The 18,864-nt window shown below is 43.9% G+C and overlaps 1 protein-coding gene across 1 annotated transcript in view; it reads left to right on the forward strand.

Annotated features, from left to right (window-relative positions):
- Window positions 1–5,083: 5,083 nt before the first annotated feature.
- TYRO3 (TYRO3 protein tyrosine kinase) overlaps window positions 5,084–18,864 on the forward strand; it is a 214,023-nt gene continuing 200,242 nt past the window's right edge. Inside the window, exon 1 of the mRNA XM_088449938.1 lies at window positions 5,084–5,674. Within this exon, the coding sequence (XP_088306064.1) occupies window positions 5,611–5,674 (64 nt within the window). The 5' untranslated portion in view covers window positions 5,084–5,610. The remainder of the gene's footprint in view (window positions 5,675–18,864) is intronic.

Below are 18,864 nucleotides of genomic sequence, written 5' to 3' on the forward strand. Positions count from 1 at the left end.
CTATTACATCTGTCGACTTGTATTTTCAGCACTACAAAAACTGGAATGACGAGGAATGTTTCATTCTGGCGTGCTTCTGGTGACTTAGCTTGGATATGCATCTCAGTTTCACAAGTTTGCAGCTATTACATTCCTCCCGGGAGCACTCCTTTCCCCTGGAGCTAACACCAGCTTCTCGGATACAACAGGGGCTGTCTGCACTAGTGTCACCATGGTTGCTCCTTTAGTCAGGCTATGGGAGCTGAAGCTTCCCGCAGCCTGACCGGGTGCTCGTCACTTCAGAGGCCAGGAATCTGTGTCTGTTGTCCTGTTGCAAACTCTGGCCCCATCCCTCCCGGAAAACGGGGACGACCAGGGAACGGTAAACAGGCACGCCCCCGCTGCGCCACCAAAACGCTGCAGCATGTCAATCATGCTGCAGCTTGGAGGGGGGCTGTGAACGAGATTGGAGGACCCATTCAGCACGGGTGCAGACCTCTAACAATCGGAGATGTACGTTCATCGTTGGGTGAACGTATATCTCTAAATTTGGCCTTGTCTCTTTTCTTTTCTTTACTCCACCACTGTGTATTTCCTACTTGTATAGCTGCAGCTGGAGTTCTGGCAGCACTCATTCATCATGCTATGCCTTCTAGGCAAATGGTGAACCTGCAGTTCTTTTATTACTATTCTGTACTATTACCTTACTTTACCTTACACTGATACATTTCTATGAGGATTTAGATGTTTTATTTTTGATGCATGAGAGATCTATTTGTGGATGTTTATATTTGGGTCTGCATGAGCCAGAGGCAGGGGTGTATCTAGGGATCCAAGCACCCCTGCCAAAATAAGGGGCTAGTGCCCCCCCCCTCAGATATATTACATTATTCCTAAACAATATAATGTATAATGTTTCATATAGCCCACATGGAAAAATAGTGCCTTCACATTGCTGTTAATAAATAACACACATTCTAGAGACAGCAAAGGTAAAAGAGTTTTTTTGGCATGCAGTTGTGTGGGGTTGAGTACGTGATGCCAGGGTAGGGATCCCGGCTGTCATAATCCTGGCGCTCGCATCCCAACAGGGTTAGGGTATGCTAATCCTACCCTTAAACCTAACCCTTCCTCCCCACAGCCTAAACCCAACCTCCCCCCTTCAGCATGGGCCTAACCCTAACCGTCCCCCTAGTGCTGAACCCTAACCCCTAACACTTACCATCAGGATGCTGGCGGTTGGTATGCTGGTGCCGGGATTCTGACTGGTGTCGGGATTCTGGCACCAGCATCCCGACAGCCAAGATTTAAACTACATCCCATTGTATGGGGATACTGGAAAGTACAGACTGCGCAGGGCTTGGGAGTGCCGGCGGAGCGTGCGATCACGGTGTTCAGCGCTGAATGCTCAGTCATTTCACATCTTCTATTCTGGGATCAACATAATCACTGCTGGTCCCATGTATCCATCTCCAATAAGTAAATAAACCTTCCATCCCATAAAGCTTATAATTAGCATTAATATTTAATACATTACCCTTCACCCCATCTTAAATTAATAGACATTGCCAAGATGCTACTGTTATACTATTAACTATCCCTCATCATTAAATAAATAGTTGCCACCCACTATTAAATGATTTACCCCACCACATCAATCCATTAATAGCCCAGCCCCCACCCCATTACATAAATTATTAACCCTCACCACACTAATAGCCAACCCACAAAATAATAATAAAAATAATAGACCAGCCCCATTACATTAATAGGTTCCTCTCTCCATCATCTCCTCCACATTTACTTTGTTTGATCCTGTTCGAGCTTTACAGTGACAGCTGCAGCCTCCACAGACTTCCGGGGGCGGAATCTTCATAGAGATCCGGGTGCGGAGTCACTTTGTAAGGGGAGGAGCATCAGCGTGCCAGCGTCTGTCCTACTCTAAGACACACAGCTAAGGACAGCTAGCTGCTGCAATAAATGATTGACCTTTGAAGTGTGGCAGGCGGTGCTACTTTCATATAACTATGTTGGCCGCGGCTGCCGCTATTGTTAAAACACTCAACAGCCGGGTATGCACTGTGGGAGCGGGGAGTCATGCACAGTCAGTCAGGGGTGTATCTACCCTGTCTGTTGGTGGCACCACTGGGTGGCGCTCCCCCTCGGCCGCCGCCCCTGGTGAGTGCCATCCTGGCCAATAGGTAGATACGTCCCTGGCCAGTGGTTCCCAAACGTGGTCCTCAAGGCTCCCTAATAGTTCAGGTTTTAGAGATATCCATGGTCGAACACAGGTGGATTAATTAGTACCTCAGCCAATTTGATTTAATCACCTTTGCTCAACCATGGATATCTCTAAAACCTGAACTGTTGGGGAGCCTTGAGGACCGCGTTTGGGTATCTCTGGCATAAGCATTGGCTTATCAATCTATAACAGTGGTTCACAAACTCGGTTGTCAAAGTCAAATAATTATATACGATCGCTTTACAATTATTATCTGACGATATATATAGTCGTCTATGGTCTGATGACGTATTACTAGGACGCTACTTTGCGTCGGTGGAATCCGATGTGCTAAAATGTATATTCACAACACACATGCACATAACGCACATATATATATATATAACAGCAGAGGGACTGGCACTCAGGGTATTGCAGTGTAACTTTACCGGGTGCCTCCACGGCAAATTGTAGAGTTCAAGAAAGGTGCGGCACTCACGGATAGATTAAGCAGATACAACAGGTCTTTAACGTTTCAGTTTTTATATAACTGTCCTCAGACAGTTATATAAAAACTCAAACGTTAAAGACCTGTTGTATCTGCTTAAACTATCCGTGAGTGCCGCACCTTTCTTGAACTCATATATATATATATATATATATATATATATATATATATACAGTGGCAAACGCAGGATTTCTAGAGGGGGGTTTCCAAATGCTTGATTTTAGAGTGAGTGTGGCCTGTCCACGAAGAGGGCATAATTAGCACTTATCCAGCTTTAATATGTTACATACAAAGTGTATTGTGTGTAATAATTCCAGCATATACAGGACCAGCGATCACAATAAGCCATTAGATGTGGCAGTAGGGCCATCCTGCCTGACCTGAATGTTTTTATGTCAGATGTGGGCACAATTCCAGAGCATTGGAGCAAGTTTGGGAGTCTGGGGGAGAAGCAGAAGAACCTAGCACTGCCCTGGACATATATGTACATATCGGTCTCCATATGTACTGGATAGTGTATTATTATACACTATTAATAATTAGCCCTATAGATGGTCTATAGCAGTGCACCCCTAACAGTGCATGTTTTCCACATTTTCTAGTTGGTGCACTTGTATATTTATTACTGGCTGACACATTTTAAAAGATCCACAGGTGGTGCTAATTATTTAATTTGTGATACAGAGAAGAACATGCAGTAACATTCTATTATTTTACTATTTCTATTGTGGTCATGGTGTTGGCTGGGGAGGGGGGTTTCCAGGCAGACGGAAACCCCCCTGCGTTTGCCTATGATATATATATACACACGGACACTCATATGCGTATTCACATACATACACGTAGATGCTCATATGTAAATTCACATACATACACACAGACGCACATATGCGAACACATACATATAAAATGGTTTCCACACATTATAGTTAATAACCAGAGATATTAAAGGTATTTGTTAGCTAATAATTATGATGTCATATGTACTTAAAAGAGATCTAAGGTTCAGAATACAGTGGACGTGTCATGTTTGGTATCATACTAAATCCCTGTTTATTTGCAGACATCCGTTTCTATCGGCAAAGAAGTCGCATCATGCGTCCGCTAGTTGTGGATGATAGGGAATTATTGAATAGAATGTTATTACTAGTATGCAGTGTTGTAGCCAGTTTTAACCAGTTCTTCAGCGGGAAGCTACACAATGTGACCGTTGGAAGACTGAGCCATACCCCTGATGACACCGTATGAAATGACCAATGACCAGATTGACCAGAAGCAAGAACCAATGAGAACCTGTCAATTTGTCCATTTGTTAACTCTGAAACCTGTAAGGTATATAGGCTGTGTCCTGACCTCAGTGCACACACATCTTCTTGCGACCGCAGACTTCTGGATTGATGACTGTATACTGGGACCAGTGCGCACGCGTATGTATCGGCTGTACTATTTTCATTGCTTTTTACTCTAATTGTTAAATCTTACATCGTGTTATTCCTTTTACATAAATAACTTTTTGTGCTTTGGAACCACACGATTGGACTGGAAAGCTCCCTCCCGCGGCTATTCAACATCATGTTTAATTTAATCGCCCCTTTTGTTCTTACTATTTTTTGCCATCTACAATTATAGGGGGCGATTCAATTCAACGCCATAGAAGATAATAGCTAGAATCTGATTGGTTGCTATGGGCAACATCCCCATTTCTAAAAACTCTCACTTTAGTAAAATGTACCCCCTAGAATTGTATTAATTGAACCCTGGGATTCAGGGACAGAACACACCATTCTGCCCTTCAGGATTTGATTCGATTTTTTGTTTTGTGTTGTGTGTTGAATATTTGAATGACCTTTAATAAATACTGTTTTTAACTATTTATACTGACGAAGTGCCCCCACCAAAAAAAGTTTCTTTCTCTTTGTGTGTGTGTTTGTGTGTGTGAATTCTTATAAAACAGTTAAAAGAATTTTTTACATCAATTCAAATATTTGAGCACAGGAAATTGTAACTGGAAAAAAATGATAAATAAATAACAGGGTAGACAAATGTGTATAGAGAAAAACAACGAATTTGCGACATCTCACAACATAAAGCTTACCAGATGATATGATGATTGGAGACACTTATTAAAACAAATCAGCAGAATTATGCTTGTAAATGGAATTGGTGCAGCTACTTTTGGTATGGGTGTCCATGATTATTCAGATGATCCGATAGATAGCCTGAAACATCATAATGTCATTTGTCTGTACAGTATAGACTCCGTAGCGCCATACGCAAGGCTTCGTCGAGGATGGGATGATGCTGCAAGTCTGCCAGCAGAGGGCGCAGCTTGCAGCACATAACTGTAGTACGCGGAGGGGCCAGTGGCGGAGGATTGCACGCCTCTTCCTGCTGCACTCGCAGTCCTCCCTGTATACAGAGCACTTTGTATTGCTCAGGAAAAGGAGGAGACATCGGTGTTCTCTGACAGAAGCGGGATTGGTGTCTCAGCCTTGTAAGGTGGCATAGACTCCATCCAGAGCTCTGTGGAACAAGGTAACCTGGGCTGCATGAGAATTGCTACACCAGGTACAATGCTCTCCATGAAAAGGTACATAGAGCCTATACATTGCTGGTCCGAGGAGGCACAGTGAGGTGCAGTGTGGGGTGCTGGTGTCTGGGATCGCTGACCACCCAATGCATTGTCTCAGCATCATCACCTGTTGCTCTGGAGTCTGGGATTGACCCCTGTTACATGTGCTTGCTGGAAGCTGTCATTCATTGATCAGCCGGAGAGGTCTGTGGGAAAGCGCTGAGCCGGAGGACCCACCCTGCTGGATCGGTGCTTGGGAGTGCTGCTGTATGCACAGCTCTTGCCGGCCACGGTGAGCCCCGCAGGAGGATGGACAGGCGGTGAGGAAGCATGGTCTACCCCGGGCCGGTCACCCTCATCACGCTCCTAGCCACGGTGATCCTGCAGTCAGCAGGTAAGAGGAGAGCAGATACCGGGGTATCACTCTCAGGGCGAGGATGTACGGATAAGTACTGTATGTAGGATAGAGCTGCAGCTCCCACTTCATTCATTCTCTCCATCATCGCCTCCCAAATTTGATTCTAAAGCACCCTATCAGTCCAGGTTTTAAGGATATACATGGTTGAGCACAGTTAAATTTAATTGATTGAGGCACTAATCACCTATGCTCAAACATGGAGATCCTTAAAACCTGCACTGTTATGGTGCCTTGAGGACTGAGTTTTGGAACCTCTTCTCTACATAGTTGAGGACACAGGTAGTAGCCTGCAGCCCTCAGTTTGTCCTGCTGGTGGGGCCTACTGTGATCTGTAGTTCCACAGCAGCTGGATTAGCATGGTAGTACACAGCAGCCTGTCGTGAAACCCTACACATCACTGCATGTGCCCTAGGTGGGATAAAGGCCAGTCAATATTACAGAACACCAACATTATGTCCTCTAATAGAGGTTAGGTTAATGTTTCACCTCCCAGCAGTAGCAGGGTCCCTATGACTAGTTGGGGACTATGACTGATGTGACCATGAGCTGGTACTAGGTGATTCTGCATAAGAGAGTTGTGGGAGACCTAGGAGGTCCCCGGCACCATATTAGGTGCTAATGTGACAGGAGTCTCTGGAGTGGAGGCCACATCAACAGGAGGGACTGTCTTGGCATGGCTTCTACGCGGGGCAGGGTACATTATATAGTAGCATGAGATAAACTTTGACATCAGAACTAACAGTACATTAGACATGAACATATATTGACAATTATGATGACTGTTTAGTAAAGATCCATTATTCAGGAATTTTGCTACCAAGACCAGCATTGAGTTTATTCTTTTTTTATAACAATAGAATCAGATTGACTTCTTATTACTGAGTCATATTCTCTTCTAGGTTAACAAAAATGTGTCTCTGTTTTCATTCCATGTAACCGCTGGCACCTTAACCTTTATATTGTGTCTTTTCATTTTGTATATGTTTATGTATAAAGGGCATGTACCATACTGGCTAATAAATCCTCCATCTTTGGAATAAGCACAAGTGTTTGCATTTTCCCCAAGCATTTGATTTCAGTTAATTCTTTATTAATTTGCCTTAAGGTCATGATTGGAATTTGTATATGTAAAATACTTGGTCCACACACAATGTATCTTAAGGGCCCCACACACGGAACGATATAGCAGCGACATTGTTCCAATCCTTCGGATCGGCTGCTATATCGCACTGTGTATGGGGGCCTTAGCTGCAACTTAACTTGCGTCTGTATAGGGATAACTGGGATGGCAATGGGGCCTTCACACGTATGTCATGGGCCTGAAGTCAGATTTGCGCGGTATGTTGAGTTTTGCGTACACAGAGCTTTGACTGATGTGATACGCGTCTCTTTCAGCAGGTATTGGGTATATGTGTACTAATTATGACAGTTGTTTGAACAAGCATATGGAAAGGACGGTGCTATAACACCATTACCTACAACTCGGCATGCAGGCAAATAACCGCATTTATGGCCGGATTCATAGATGGTCGCAGTGTCTATGATTTGCTACTGTGCATGGTCAAAAAGTCCAGAAACCTTTACTGCGCACGTGTAAACCCAAGTGTCCTGTGCAACACTTGAGAAGGAGTTTTCGATCCCTGGGCGTATCAGGATGGAGACTGTCAGGTGACCTATAGTGAACACTAAGTGGCTGTCTCATGGGCGTGTTACGGGAGTGTCACAGGTGTCTGAGAACGCTGCTGCAAATCCCCAGTTTCAGAGGCCGTGTTTGGGTGGATTAGAAGAGAGCAGATAGAGTAGACAATAGGCTACCACAAATGTCGATGGTGCGACTGATATTGCATCGATGTAGGAGTGTGTACAATCTCCGTCGCATATACATTGTCAGATAAAATGTCTATCGGACATGCACACATTTTATCTGACAGCCGTAGAAACCCATCCGATATATTGCGATGTATGGCCATGATATCTGCGCTCCTCCCCTGGGGTGGAGACATTTCCCTGTTCCTCCCCTGTGAAGGAACAGGGGAAACGCTGGTCTGTTGGGCAGGGGTAGTATACGTTTCCCGATGCGGCGATTGGCAGCTCACAAATCTTTCTCCATGCCAGATGATATGGCGTGGTCGGTTGTGCTTGTACAGTGTAGACTTATCTGGCTGATATCAGATAATCTGATAATGTACGTCCAGTTGCCTACCCAATATAGATACGGCGAATTACACACTGATAATTGGAAGCCAAATTATCTTCCCCCGAAATATTTGCAAAGCTGCACTTTTTCCATTCAGTACTGCGTAATGCCAGGTACAATCCCTTGTGACAGCTAGTGATTACGTAGCCACTGTCTAACGATGGCAATATTGTGAAATATCCTTGGCTAATACTATGAGTCATACTCCTGCAGCGCCTCTGTTGTCAGTACTGTATATAAAGTGCATGACTTGTAGGTGAGTGATTTGGAGAGCTGAGATAGGAGATGTAAGGGAAGAACTGTTTGCTGACCTTGCCTGCTTTGTGTCCGATGAATCAAGCTCAATGTCGTCCTACCTGCGATATGTTGTCCTGTGGTCTGACAGGAGAGTAGTTAAGCTCTATGGCATTTGTCAGCAGACCTGACAGTAAGCAAGTGTATTGGTAGGAGTACTGTGATTCTCATAGAAAGTTTGTGGCAGTATAGATCCTGATGTATATTTTTATGTGAAAACTAAGTTGGGCAGTAATTTATAAAGTTCAATTGAATATGAATATTCGTATATATTGGATTATTAATAGTACAATTTTTTTGCTATATTTAAAATATAGTTTTTGGAGCTGTTTGCTATAATTATTCCTCCTCTGGCTCCTCCACACAGGGTAAGTGATATAAATGGTACATCTACATTACGGAAATGGGTGACACATTATCTGTAGTGGAACACCTGTTTGTTAGCGAAGCAGTCGGGAAGCCGATGGACGGAATCCCGACCTTCGGCTTCCCGACTGTCTAATCCCGGCAAGGGTTAAATGACAGGCGTCGAAATCCCGACTCCTGTCATTTTCCCTACGCCGGGAGCTCGACACCCGGCTTACCGATCGAAGGTAACCCGGGCGCGGACAGCCGCAGGGGGGGTGGTGGTGTTAGGTTTAGGGTTCCCGGGGGGGTCTTAGGGGTAGGCACCCCGCCAGGAGGTTAGATTTAGGCTAGGGGAAGGGAGGGTTGGGTTAGGCAACCCCCTGGGGGATTTAGGCTTAGGCGGCGGGGAAGGGGGGAGTAGGGTTAATTTCTTGGAGGGGGGGAGGGAGGTTAGGGTTAGGCACTTGGAGGGGGGGAGGTTAGGCACCCCTAAGGGAGGGCTAGGGTTAGGGGTAGAATAGGTTAGTCAATACTTACCTTTTGACGATTGGGATTTTCACTGCTGCGGATGCTGCTGTCAGGATTTAAACCGCCGGCCATGCAGACGTCGGTAAATAATTCTGAATCCATTTGTTATATTGTACTGTACATGCACAATATGAAGGCTATAGATCCCTTATTGTCAGTTACCCTTGCTGACTGTGTAAATTGGAAACTATTTAAGTTGTTAATTAGGTGTATTTACTATGGAAATATGGTTGTGCTCGTATCCATTTTATATAAATGCAGATTTAATAAAAAAAAAAATGTCAATAATATTATTATCATCATTAATACCTCTTATGGCTATCAATGTGCATCTAAAATGGGGATGCAGTTTTTTGTTTAGACTAAGGGGCACACGAGTAGCATAGCCAGATCATCCATCCAGGCAACCTAGAGTCCTGCCTATGGCTCTGAAGCAACATGATCGCACAAACCTGTCCTTCAGTATTTTACATTTATTCATTTATAAATAGGAATGGGATAATGGCCGAACCAGTATATTGCCTATGACCTGTGGTGTCTTTTTACTGCTCGGATTGGCAGATTGTACACATTTGAAGGAACTGAAATAAAATCTTAGTTTGCTCTGTCTGTAAAATACATATAAATGATTACAGGAAAAGATGAATGTAATTCAAAATTGTGAAAATCACCATGGGGATAGTGCATACTGCCAGTAGGGGTGCAGGGAGGGGGGAGGATTATCTGAGCCCGGACTTGATGGTGTGGCCTGTCGAGGGTCTGGGTCTGGGTCCGCTATTTTTTTTTATTTTATTTTTTGTTGTTGTAAGGAGGCGTGCCCATCTCTTTACATTGGGCCACCCCCCTAAAGTACCAGTGCTCTCTATGGCCCTGACTCCCAGGCAAGGTAATGCCACACGGGGCGGGATGCATCAAAGGTAGAAATGCGGTCAAACCACAAAAATGCGAGTTTGACCGCATTTCTCGTATGTACCAAGCAGTTTGGTTGTGGTGGGTAACACTATCTCCTGATTGGCGTTACCCTATGGAAGCCTATGGGCTTCTATCGGGAGAGTGCTGTGAGAGTGATCCAATCAGATCCCTCCCAGCACCCCCCGCTGCGCATGCGTCCTTCTGCACATGCACAGAAGGACACAAGAGGGACTTCTGGGTCATAGTCCCAGAAGTCCCTCCATCGCAAGAGCGGTCCTTTGCAGGGTTCGTCATGCATACCGGTGTTGCAAATGCCGGCATGCATGCGAAGGGTGGCGTCTTCCTTCCCGCCCAGGGAGTGTTCCATGCCCCTCCCCTCAATCATTTAACTCACTCATGGAAATTCGTACCATCTCCTGTCCCTCTCTCGTCTGTAATCTGTTACCCCCATCTCAGGATCGATGTCTGCATTATTAGCATTACTTTACTTTCCTGTGGTGAAGGCAATGTGGCTTCCAGACAGAAGCAGCAAGACTTATGGGTGAATTTACTAATCTTTGGTCTTCAAAGCGTTAATTATCTGTAGTTTTGCTGTTGGGATTTAAAACTGCAATACTATTGTATGCAAAATCGGGTGTGTTTTTTACTTAATAATATTGCCGTTTCAAATCCCGCAGGCAAACCCGCTGATACTTTTGAAATCTCGACACTTAGAAAATATACACCTTAGTCTTCCGAGATGAGATGTTAAACATGATTTAGTCGTAGCTCCAAAATACAGTAGCATCTGGCAGTAAATAAGACTGCCAGACTTTCTGACCTCACTGTCACAGTACACATAGCTACAGTGACTCCCTGGTGCAATGCAGGACAGTAGTGTTTCTGTCCCCTGGAGTTAAGGGTTGCAATGCATCTGTACTGTTGATCATCTGGAATGCAGACGCCAGGACTAAATCAAGCACACGAGCTTAGGACCTCTTTATAATGCATTTGCTTGTACTGTAAACCTACATTATATTAATGAGACCGAATTGTTTTTATGCAGTTTGTAAAGTGCCTCCATCGGCTTCAGCAGAAATAGAAACCTGCAGTGAATGTGATAGAAGTATTGCAGTTGCAGCTATATGTGCTGTACAGAGATGCTGGGCCATCTACTTTTGGATGAACCTGTTCTGTTCTTCTGAGCAATGTATGGGGGCTGGCGCACTTTTGGATTCATATTTCTGGAGCCCTCCTCATTTTGTTATGTCTCCCTTTTATAAAAATGCATCCAAGATGTTTTTCCAATGTATAAGGGCCAGTTGGCAAATGAAGAAAAAAAAATAAAAAAATTCTATACTATGCTCCTATTCAGTGGCTCTTATATGGTAATGGTGTGCAGGCCATACATGTCCCAATGTGATGACCCTACACAGAGGGCCTGATTCTGAGTCACACGCTGCAGTGAGTGCATTAGCGCCTGTTGATGTAAGCATGTCTGGTATATAACCGTGCGTTTGAATGTGTTAAGGCTGGGACGCTCACTTTGAGCAGCTGTAGACGCAACCATCCCACTTCGTAGGTCTTCGGACATAACCTTCGGACGCACCATCGAATCTTGCACCAGCCACGTGCTTCTGTAGGTGCAGATTTTGCATTAGAGTATGGCCTCCAATGTGAGCACTTATAGAGGGTAGACACGTTCAGACTTGGAGACTATATGATATCGACCGTTATCTGATCATCCTGCTTGTGTTGGATGTTCGATATCGAACATCCAACACATACATCAACCCCCCAACTACTATAACAACCCACGATCGCGGGTCCCAAAAGTAAACTATATCGACCAGGTTGGCCTGCATGCACGGGCGATGGTCGATATCGATTACTAAAGTGCTGGTTTTTAGAAGTGGAGATGTTGCCCATAGCAACCAATCCAGATTCTATTTATCATTTATCTAGCACTTTCTAAAAGATTATAGCTAGAATCTGGTTGCTATGGGCAACATCTCCTTCACTTCTAAAAACCAGCACTTTAGTAAATATACCCCCAGGTGTGCAAAGCTGATGGAGACTAGTGCAAAAAGATTTTCTGCTGTAATAAGCATCTTTTGCTTTTATGTCAAGTTGTAGTCTAAGGGTGCGCATGCTTAACTCTGTTTTTCACTTGCATTTTGTTGGTTGCAGTGTAACTTTACAGGTATTAATCGGTCTGAATGGCGGACCTTGATATCAGACTTTACATCACAAAAAACTGCATTTTTAATAAGGGTGTGGAGATCCACTGTATTTCCTGTCTTTACTGTTGTTTTTTTGCTCGTCTATAAGTAATGGGTGCCCGACGAAGCCGTTCAATTGTTGCTCTGCTCTGGTGCAAGAGTTGCGGGTGCCCATTACATATTGCTCTTGTCGTGCTTAAATCTACTGGGTTTAGCTCTGTAAAGTGGCTTAACCCATCTAAAGTCCTGGTTAGGATGCCCATAAGCTTGGACTTTTTATGAAATTCTGCCTGCCACCTCAGGAGGGTATGAGCAGAAATCTGGGTGCCAGTGACACTCGCCCCGGATCAGGGCTACAATTGAATTGCTCTGTCGGGTGCCCATTACTAACTGGTGTGCAACAAAAATTTAATTCCCCTCACTGAGTGTATTTAATGTTAGCTTCAATGTAGAAATGCTCTATTCTAGTGAGGTACATGCATATGCCCAGTGATGCTGCCACATCATCTGGCCAATGGCAGCCGGTCAGTACTCAACAGCGCTAATGTCGTCTTTTGCATAGAGTTTGTATTGTATGTGTGTAACATTAACCAGATGTTTTCTTGTTTGTTTTCCACACTTTTAGCCTGTGTTTATGCATGGAGTCTAATGTTACAGATGATGATGATGATGATGTTTTTATTGTAAAACACAAACACATTATTCCTATTGCAAATGATATTTAGTGTCATATCATCAAGTTCATAGAAGGTTTATTTCATTTTATTTTCATGTTGATCTTTTGTGCTCAGGCTTTTAGCAGGATATTGTTTACATTTCTTATCTCTATGCATCTCTGATGTTACGTTTTAGCTTCTTGTGTTACATAGATCCCCGGACTGACATCACTTAGTTCCACCTAATTTGTAAGTTTGTGTGTTCTCAAGAGAGGCTAACAGTAACTTTTAATGAGAAGAAAACAGACACTAGAAGTCCTATTTTGCAAATCTACAGAAGATGTAAGGGAGGCTATACTTCTACAAGTTGCTCAGTGGCGTCATGAGGGGGGGGGGGCGCACCCGGGGGTCACCCTCGGAGGGGCTGACACCAAAATGCCGGCTCGTCTGCAGTGACAGGAGCAGGCTGCTGTAGGTGGATGTTGCACTGCAGCACCCGGATCCTGTCATAGAAGAGGAGCCGACAGTGTGGACTGTCCAGTCTCCAGGGACAGCCCAGCATCTTCGGTGATGCTGGGCTGCCCCCGGAGTGATGATATTGGGATTCCCCGTGAGGCTACGCCCCCTTTTTGGCAGGGGGGCTTACCAGAGTGCGCATTGGGTGTCACCAGACCTCGTGACGCTTCTAAAGTTGCTCGTCCTGCCATGGGCAGGATGAGCAACTTGTGTATGTATTCATGAAGTACATATCTCACCACAAATGGTTCAGTGACCCGTATTTGCTCCTTGTATGGTATCTCGCACACTGTAACCTTCGTAGTGCGCCCAAGATGGCTGCCTCACTTGGTACGCCTGTGAGTGGGATGAGAAATACTTGGATCTGCTGGCTATGTAAGGTAACTGCTCTTAAATGTAGTTTTCTGTAACTTCCCCATTTTGTGTTATCTCTCCTAAGCGTTACCTATTCCACCCAGGGTAACCTATGTGGTGCCCAAAATGGCTGTCTCGCCTGGTACCCTTTGTGTGTGGGAATCTGTAACTCATAGAAGTTATCCCCCAAAATGGCTCCACCAACCCTGCACTATGTTGACTGTTTTCAGGTTTATTTTCTTCTTTCTGTAATACTAAACCCCTGTTCTTTGTTTCTGATGGAGAAAAACGCAAAATAAATGAAATTATTATTAGGTGTTTACTTTCACAACCTGTAAAACCATATGTGCAGTTCAAATAAGTTTTACATGTGTCCATTCTACTTGCACTGAATTGGTCGACCCCAATGCTTTTACTTTGCGTCAGCCAGTGAAAGTGTAGAGAATTGCATTAAAGTGGACAAACCTTTCAATACTCCTGACGCTTCAGAATGGAACATACCTGCGTTTTCCTACTGCCAATAATCACTAGGTGCAGTCTTGGGTCTTAAGGATTTGTCATTGCGTCTTGTCTTAGGGATTACCTTGTTCGTAAGATGCAATTTGCTTGTCCTGTTGTACTTGTAATGACTTCTTGGTAAGTTTGCCTTAATTAATAATGAGCATTTAAAACCTAAAACATATTATTAAAATCCTATTTAGTTGATGCAACATGATGGAGAGTGCCGTGCTCCGAGGGGGATGTAGTCAGCATCCCGGCCCTCTCCTAATTTACAAGCAATATTTATTTTCTTATTTCCTATATATATTCAGTACAGCATGTGCTCTGCACAATGGACCATATATCACTGTGCATTTGTGTTTATTACCATGAGTGAGGGTTTCACAAGTTGGCTGAGCTGAGGAAGTGAGATTTATTATCCATGAGGTACCACCCAGTGGGCACATTATGAAATACTGAGGAAGTCTGAATTGTGCCTATAGCCAGCAAGTAATCATAGCCTCTGTTGCATAAATTATAAATTTTTTTCAGTCATCACGCTGCCACACCCAGGCTGTTCATTTTTGACTCAAAGCCCTAAAAATCACAATGTCATTCAGGAGACTTGCAGCACTGCGCTTTCTCAGATCATACAACTGGTCCCTACACACGGAACGATATTACACAGAATCCGACGGATTGGAACGATAATTCAGCAATATTGTTCCGTGTGTATGCACGATATCGTGCATTTTGCGCGCTCCCATGGGGTTGTCCGTCGCTTCGTCTAATCTTTCTGCATGTTCAAAAGATCAGGCGAATCAATTGATGATCCCATGTAGCGCTATGGGGGAGGGCCGGCATATCGGGCAGTCGGCCACCGGCTCGTCCAGTGTGTAGGGATCACCCAATATGTCAGCCCTCGGATCATCCGTTGCATTGGTGGGTACATATTATGTACCGTGTGTGCCTAGCTACAAGGTTTACTTGGTGGCCATGGAGGGGTTAAAACATCAGGTGAGGGTACTCTGATTACAGTTTTTCTGGTGGATTTATGGAGGTCCCTTTTCACCATAATGACCAACCTTTCACCATTTCCTTCATTGATAAAACTTGCAGACAACCCATTTCCAACTCCTTCTCTCTCATCAGTATAAGATATGATAAGTGCTGAGGTTTAAAATCTGTAGCTGAAAAACCATTTGGTACCAGGTCCAGCATTGTTTTTCAATCTCTACTGAATATTAGATAATCAATACATTTCCGTATTAAAACCACCTCTTTTGAATTAATGGAACACACTGACATTTTGTTAAAATAAATGTTGTGACCTTACTAAAATGTCCCTAATATTCAAAGTAATTGCTCACAGGGTTGCGTTAACGTTATTTATCCGGGTCCATTCATTGACACTGACCTATATAAGTGGGAAAGATGCTATCGATGTTAGGAGTAGCTCAGCTGTTTGAGATTTCTCAAGATAGCCTAGTTCAGGTGTTAGTGACTGATCACAGAGCAGGACAAAGCCTCACATTCCTACAGTGCTGTAACTGCTGCAGGGAAGTGATCATTATCCAGCCACACAAAGAAGGGCGGGTTACCCTCCCAGAAACATTGTCAGTGCTTCTAAAATGTCCCCACCAGTGCACTATTCTCTCATGTTTTAGTTGTCCCTTTTATTGATGGTCATAAGTTGTGTTTTTAGAATAAAAAAAAAAACACGGTAACTTGTGTTAGAAAATGTCATGCCATTTATGTATTAAGCTCACCCTTACCGCACTGCTCCCCTCCCCTGGGTGCCAATGGCTGCCCCATGCATTGCTTTTTTCCTGGGACTCTCGTTTTTCTCACACATCCTACAGAAAGCCCTGGAGCTATGTGACTGTGCAAAGGGGTTTGTGACTTAGCGGACCAATAAGAAGTCGGAACCACAGAATTTGCTGCATTCTGTTGCTTCTCTTATGCTCAACCATACCCGCAGCTATTTTAAAATGGTGAATGGGATAAACCTTTGGAACAGCCCAAGGAGCTATAGGAACATAGGAGCTCTAGAAACAGTTGTTTCAGTATGTAAGTCCCAGAGCTCACTTACAGTATACCACTTTCAGACATGAAGTCTCTGCTTCAACCCGGCTTGGACCTGGCACACTGAGCACGGGTTGAATTCAGGCTACCCCTTTTACACATGGAATAACCCGGGTCGTCACCCTTCACATCGGACCCGAGTCTTGCAGTGACCCGGGTCTCTATCAGGCAGCAGTGGATGCTTGGAGATGTAATTTCCAAGCGCCACTGAGACTGCAAATTGGAGCCTGTTGGGCATGACCCGTGTCATCACGACCCGGGTATGCCATTCAAATTAGAGGCGACCCGGGCATAACCCTGCTACCGAGCAGGGTCGCGGAGTTGGGACTCCAACACTGGATGTGTTCAAGCCTGAGCATATATATCCAGTATTATACATGATCATCCCCCAAACCGGTTTGTTAGCATCTGGGATTTATGGACTCACTTCTAGGGGGTAAATTTAGTGAGAATCAGATTCTAGATACAATCTTCAAGAAGGTGCTAATTAAATGTTAAGTAGAATCTGATTGGTTGCTATGGGCAACATTTCCACTTCTGAGAACTCTCCCTTCCTTTTGCATTATTCGACTTCAAATAGGCACAACACTCTTTGTAGCTTTTACTCATGTTGATGCTGTACTCTACTTCAGTTATCTTATTTACTGAGAGATCTCCCAAATGTATTTATTATTTTTTTGTACCACCTCCTCTTATAAGTTTGAAACATTTTAATACTATTGACAAAATAAAAGCCAGAATTATTTTTCAATGTAAGTGATTTTTTTTTTTTTTATTTAATTTGTCAAATTTGGTGTATGTGTGTGTGTGTGTGTGTGTGTGTGTATATATATATATATATATATATATATATATATAAATATAATTTTTTTTTACCTACTTGTACTGTTATGCCTGGATTGTGATGTATGTGCTATCATTTTGAGTGGATAGTTACTGTGTGGGTAATAATTCACATGCATTATCCTCCCAGTGTCATCTGTCTTGTCCCCTGTCTATTTACGTGTTATGCAATGCATGCTTCATTGATTTAGCTCTGTTACCATGCCACCAGTAATTATCTGATTATCTGACAAGGAGAGTAAATAACACAAAGTAGTAGTAATAATAATGATAATATGTAAAGGGACTTTTCAATAAACAACAATGAAGCGGCCATCACTGATAGATTATTAGCCCAGGTTGGGGATTGTCTGTCAGTGGTTCCCAAACTTTCACAGCACACTAGGGTACCAGCATTTTTTTCACGGCACTCCTAGGCCAACAGTTTCTTAAAGAAATTCAGCAAAACACATTAAATTAAGGATGACAGGTACACACAATTTTCTTAAGTCCAGTTATGTGGTAGTGGACAGGGGTGTGCTTCTGTGTGACCATATATTTTATGGTTGGCAGGCGCCAGTGCTAGTTTTGCCAATCACCTTGAAGATAAATAATTTGAATTGGTCCTGGACCACCAAGCTGTGGCACCCCTACCTATGTACCCTGCGACACCCAGTTTGGTAGGAGCTGGTCTATGGAGAGATGATACAGAAGTTGGGTGCGCGAGTAGTCTATGGCACAGGGCAGCATAAATAATGGCGTGTTAAACTAGTGCCCCTTTTACACCAGAGCTTAAACCCGGGTAATTGCAGGGTTAACCCGGGTAGCTCCTTGGTGTAAAAAGGGACAGAGTTGGATTTCCTAGTCGAGTGACCTGGCAATTCAACCCAGGTAACTTGCAGGGCTTAACACGGGAATGACCCGTGAAACCCTGAAGCGTAAACGGCGTGATCCAGGTCACGATGAGACTGGAGAGTGTCGCATGTTGACAGATTGGTCGGCTTCAGTGGCGCTTGGAGAAGACGTCATCTCCAAGCGTCCACTTCCACGCCGGAAGAGCCGGGTCACTGCAGACCCGACTCCGGTGTGAACGGCGCCGACTCGGGAATATCCTGGGTCAGCGCCGGCTAAATTCCGGGTCTGATACGGGTTGGAACCCTGTTCCAACCTCCTGGTCGGACCCGGAATTTAGTTATAAAAGCGGTTTAAAGGTGCTCTTTTTGAAATTGTAAAAGGTGCAATCTTACGCTGACTCTGACACACCTATACACCCACACTTTCTGGCCAGGGGACCTTTATTTGTTTGTTAGCTCTTATTTCATAGTACTGATATATTACGCAGTGCTTTTACAGGGAATATTTAATAATTTAAATCAATCCATGCCCCAGTGGAGATTACAATGTAATCCCTAACATACAAACACATTGTTGGATACTTCAGCAGTCAATTACCCTGATTATATGTTTTGATAGATGGAAACCCATACACATGTAGTGAGAACCTGCAGATTTCACATAGATAAGGCCTTGCTCAGAATTCAACCCATGACCCTATAATCTTAAAGAAAAATGTATTTGCTTAATTTTAACTCGTACAAGTCAATGCACATGAAAGACATATGGCGGGATGCACTAACACTAAAATGTGGCCAAACCTTCGATAACTTAATTTCCCATATGTATCAAGCTCCGGAAAGCAAAACATTCCAGACCTTGCACCCAATAGGCAACGTAAATGACATTGCCTAATAGAAGCTATGGCCTTCATTTCAG

Source organism: Taudactylus pleione, unplaced genomic scaffold (genome assembly GCF_031769625.1).
Source record: "Taudactylus pleione unplaced genomic scaffold, aTauple2 ptg000501l, whole genome shotgun sequence".
Classification (NCBI taxonomy): domain Eukaryota; kingdom Metazoa; phylum Chordata; class Amphibia; order Anura; family Myobatrachidae; genus Taudactylus; species Taudactylus pleione.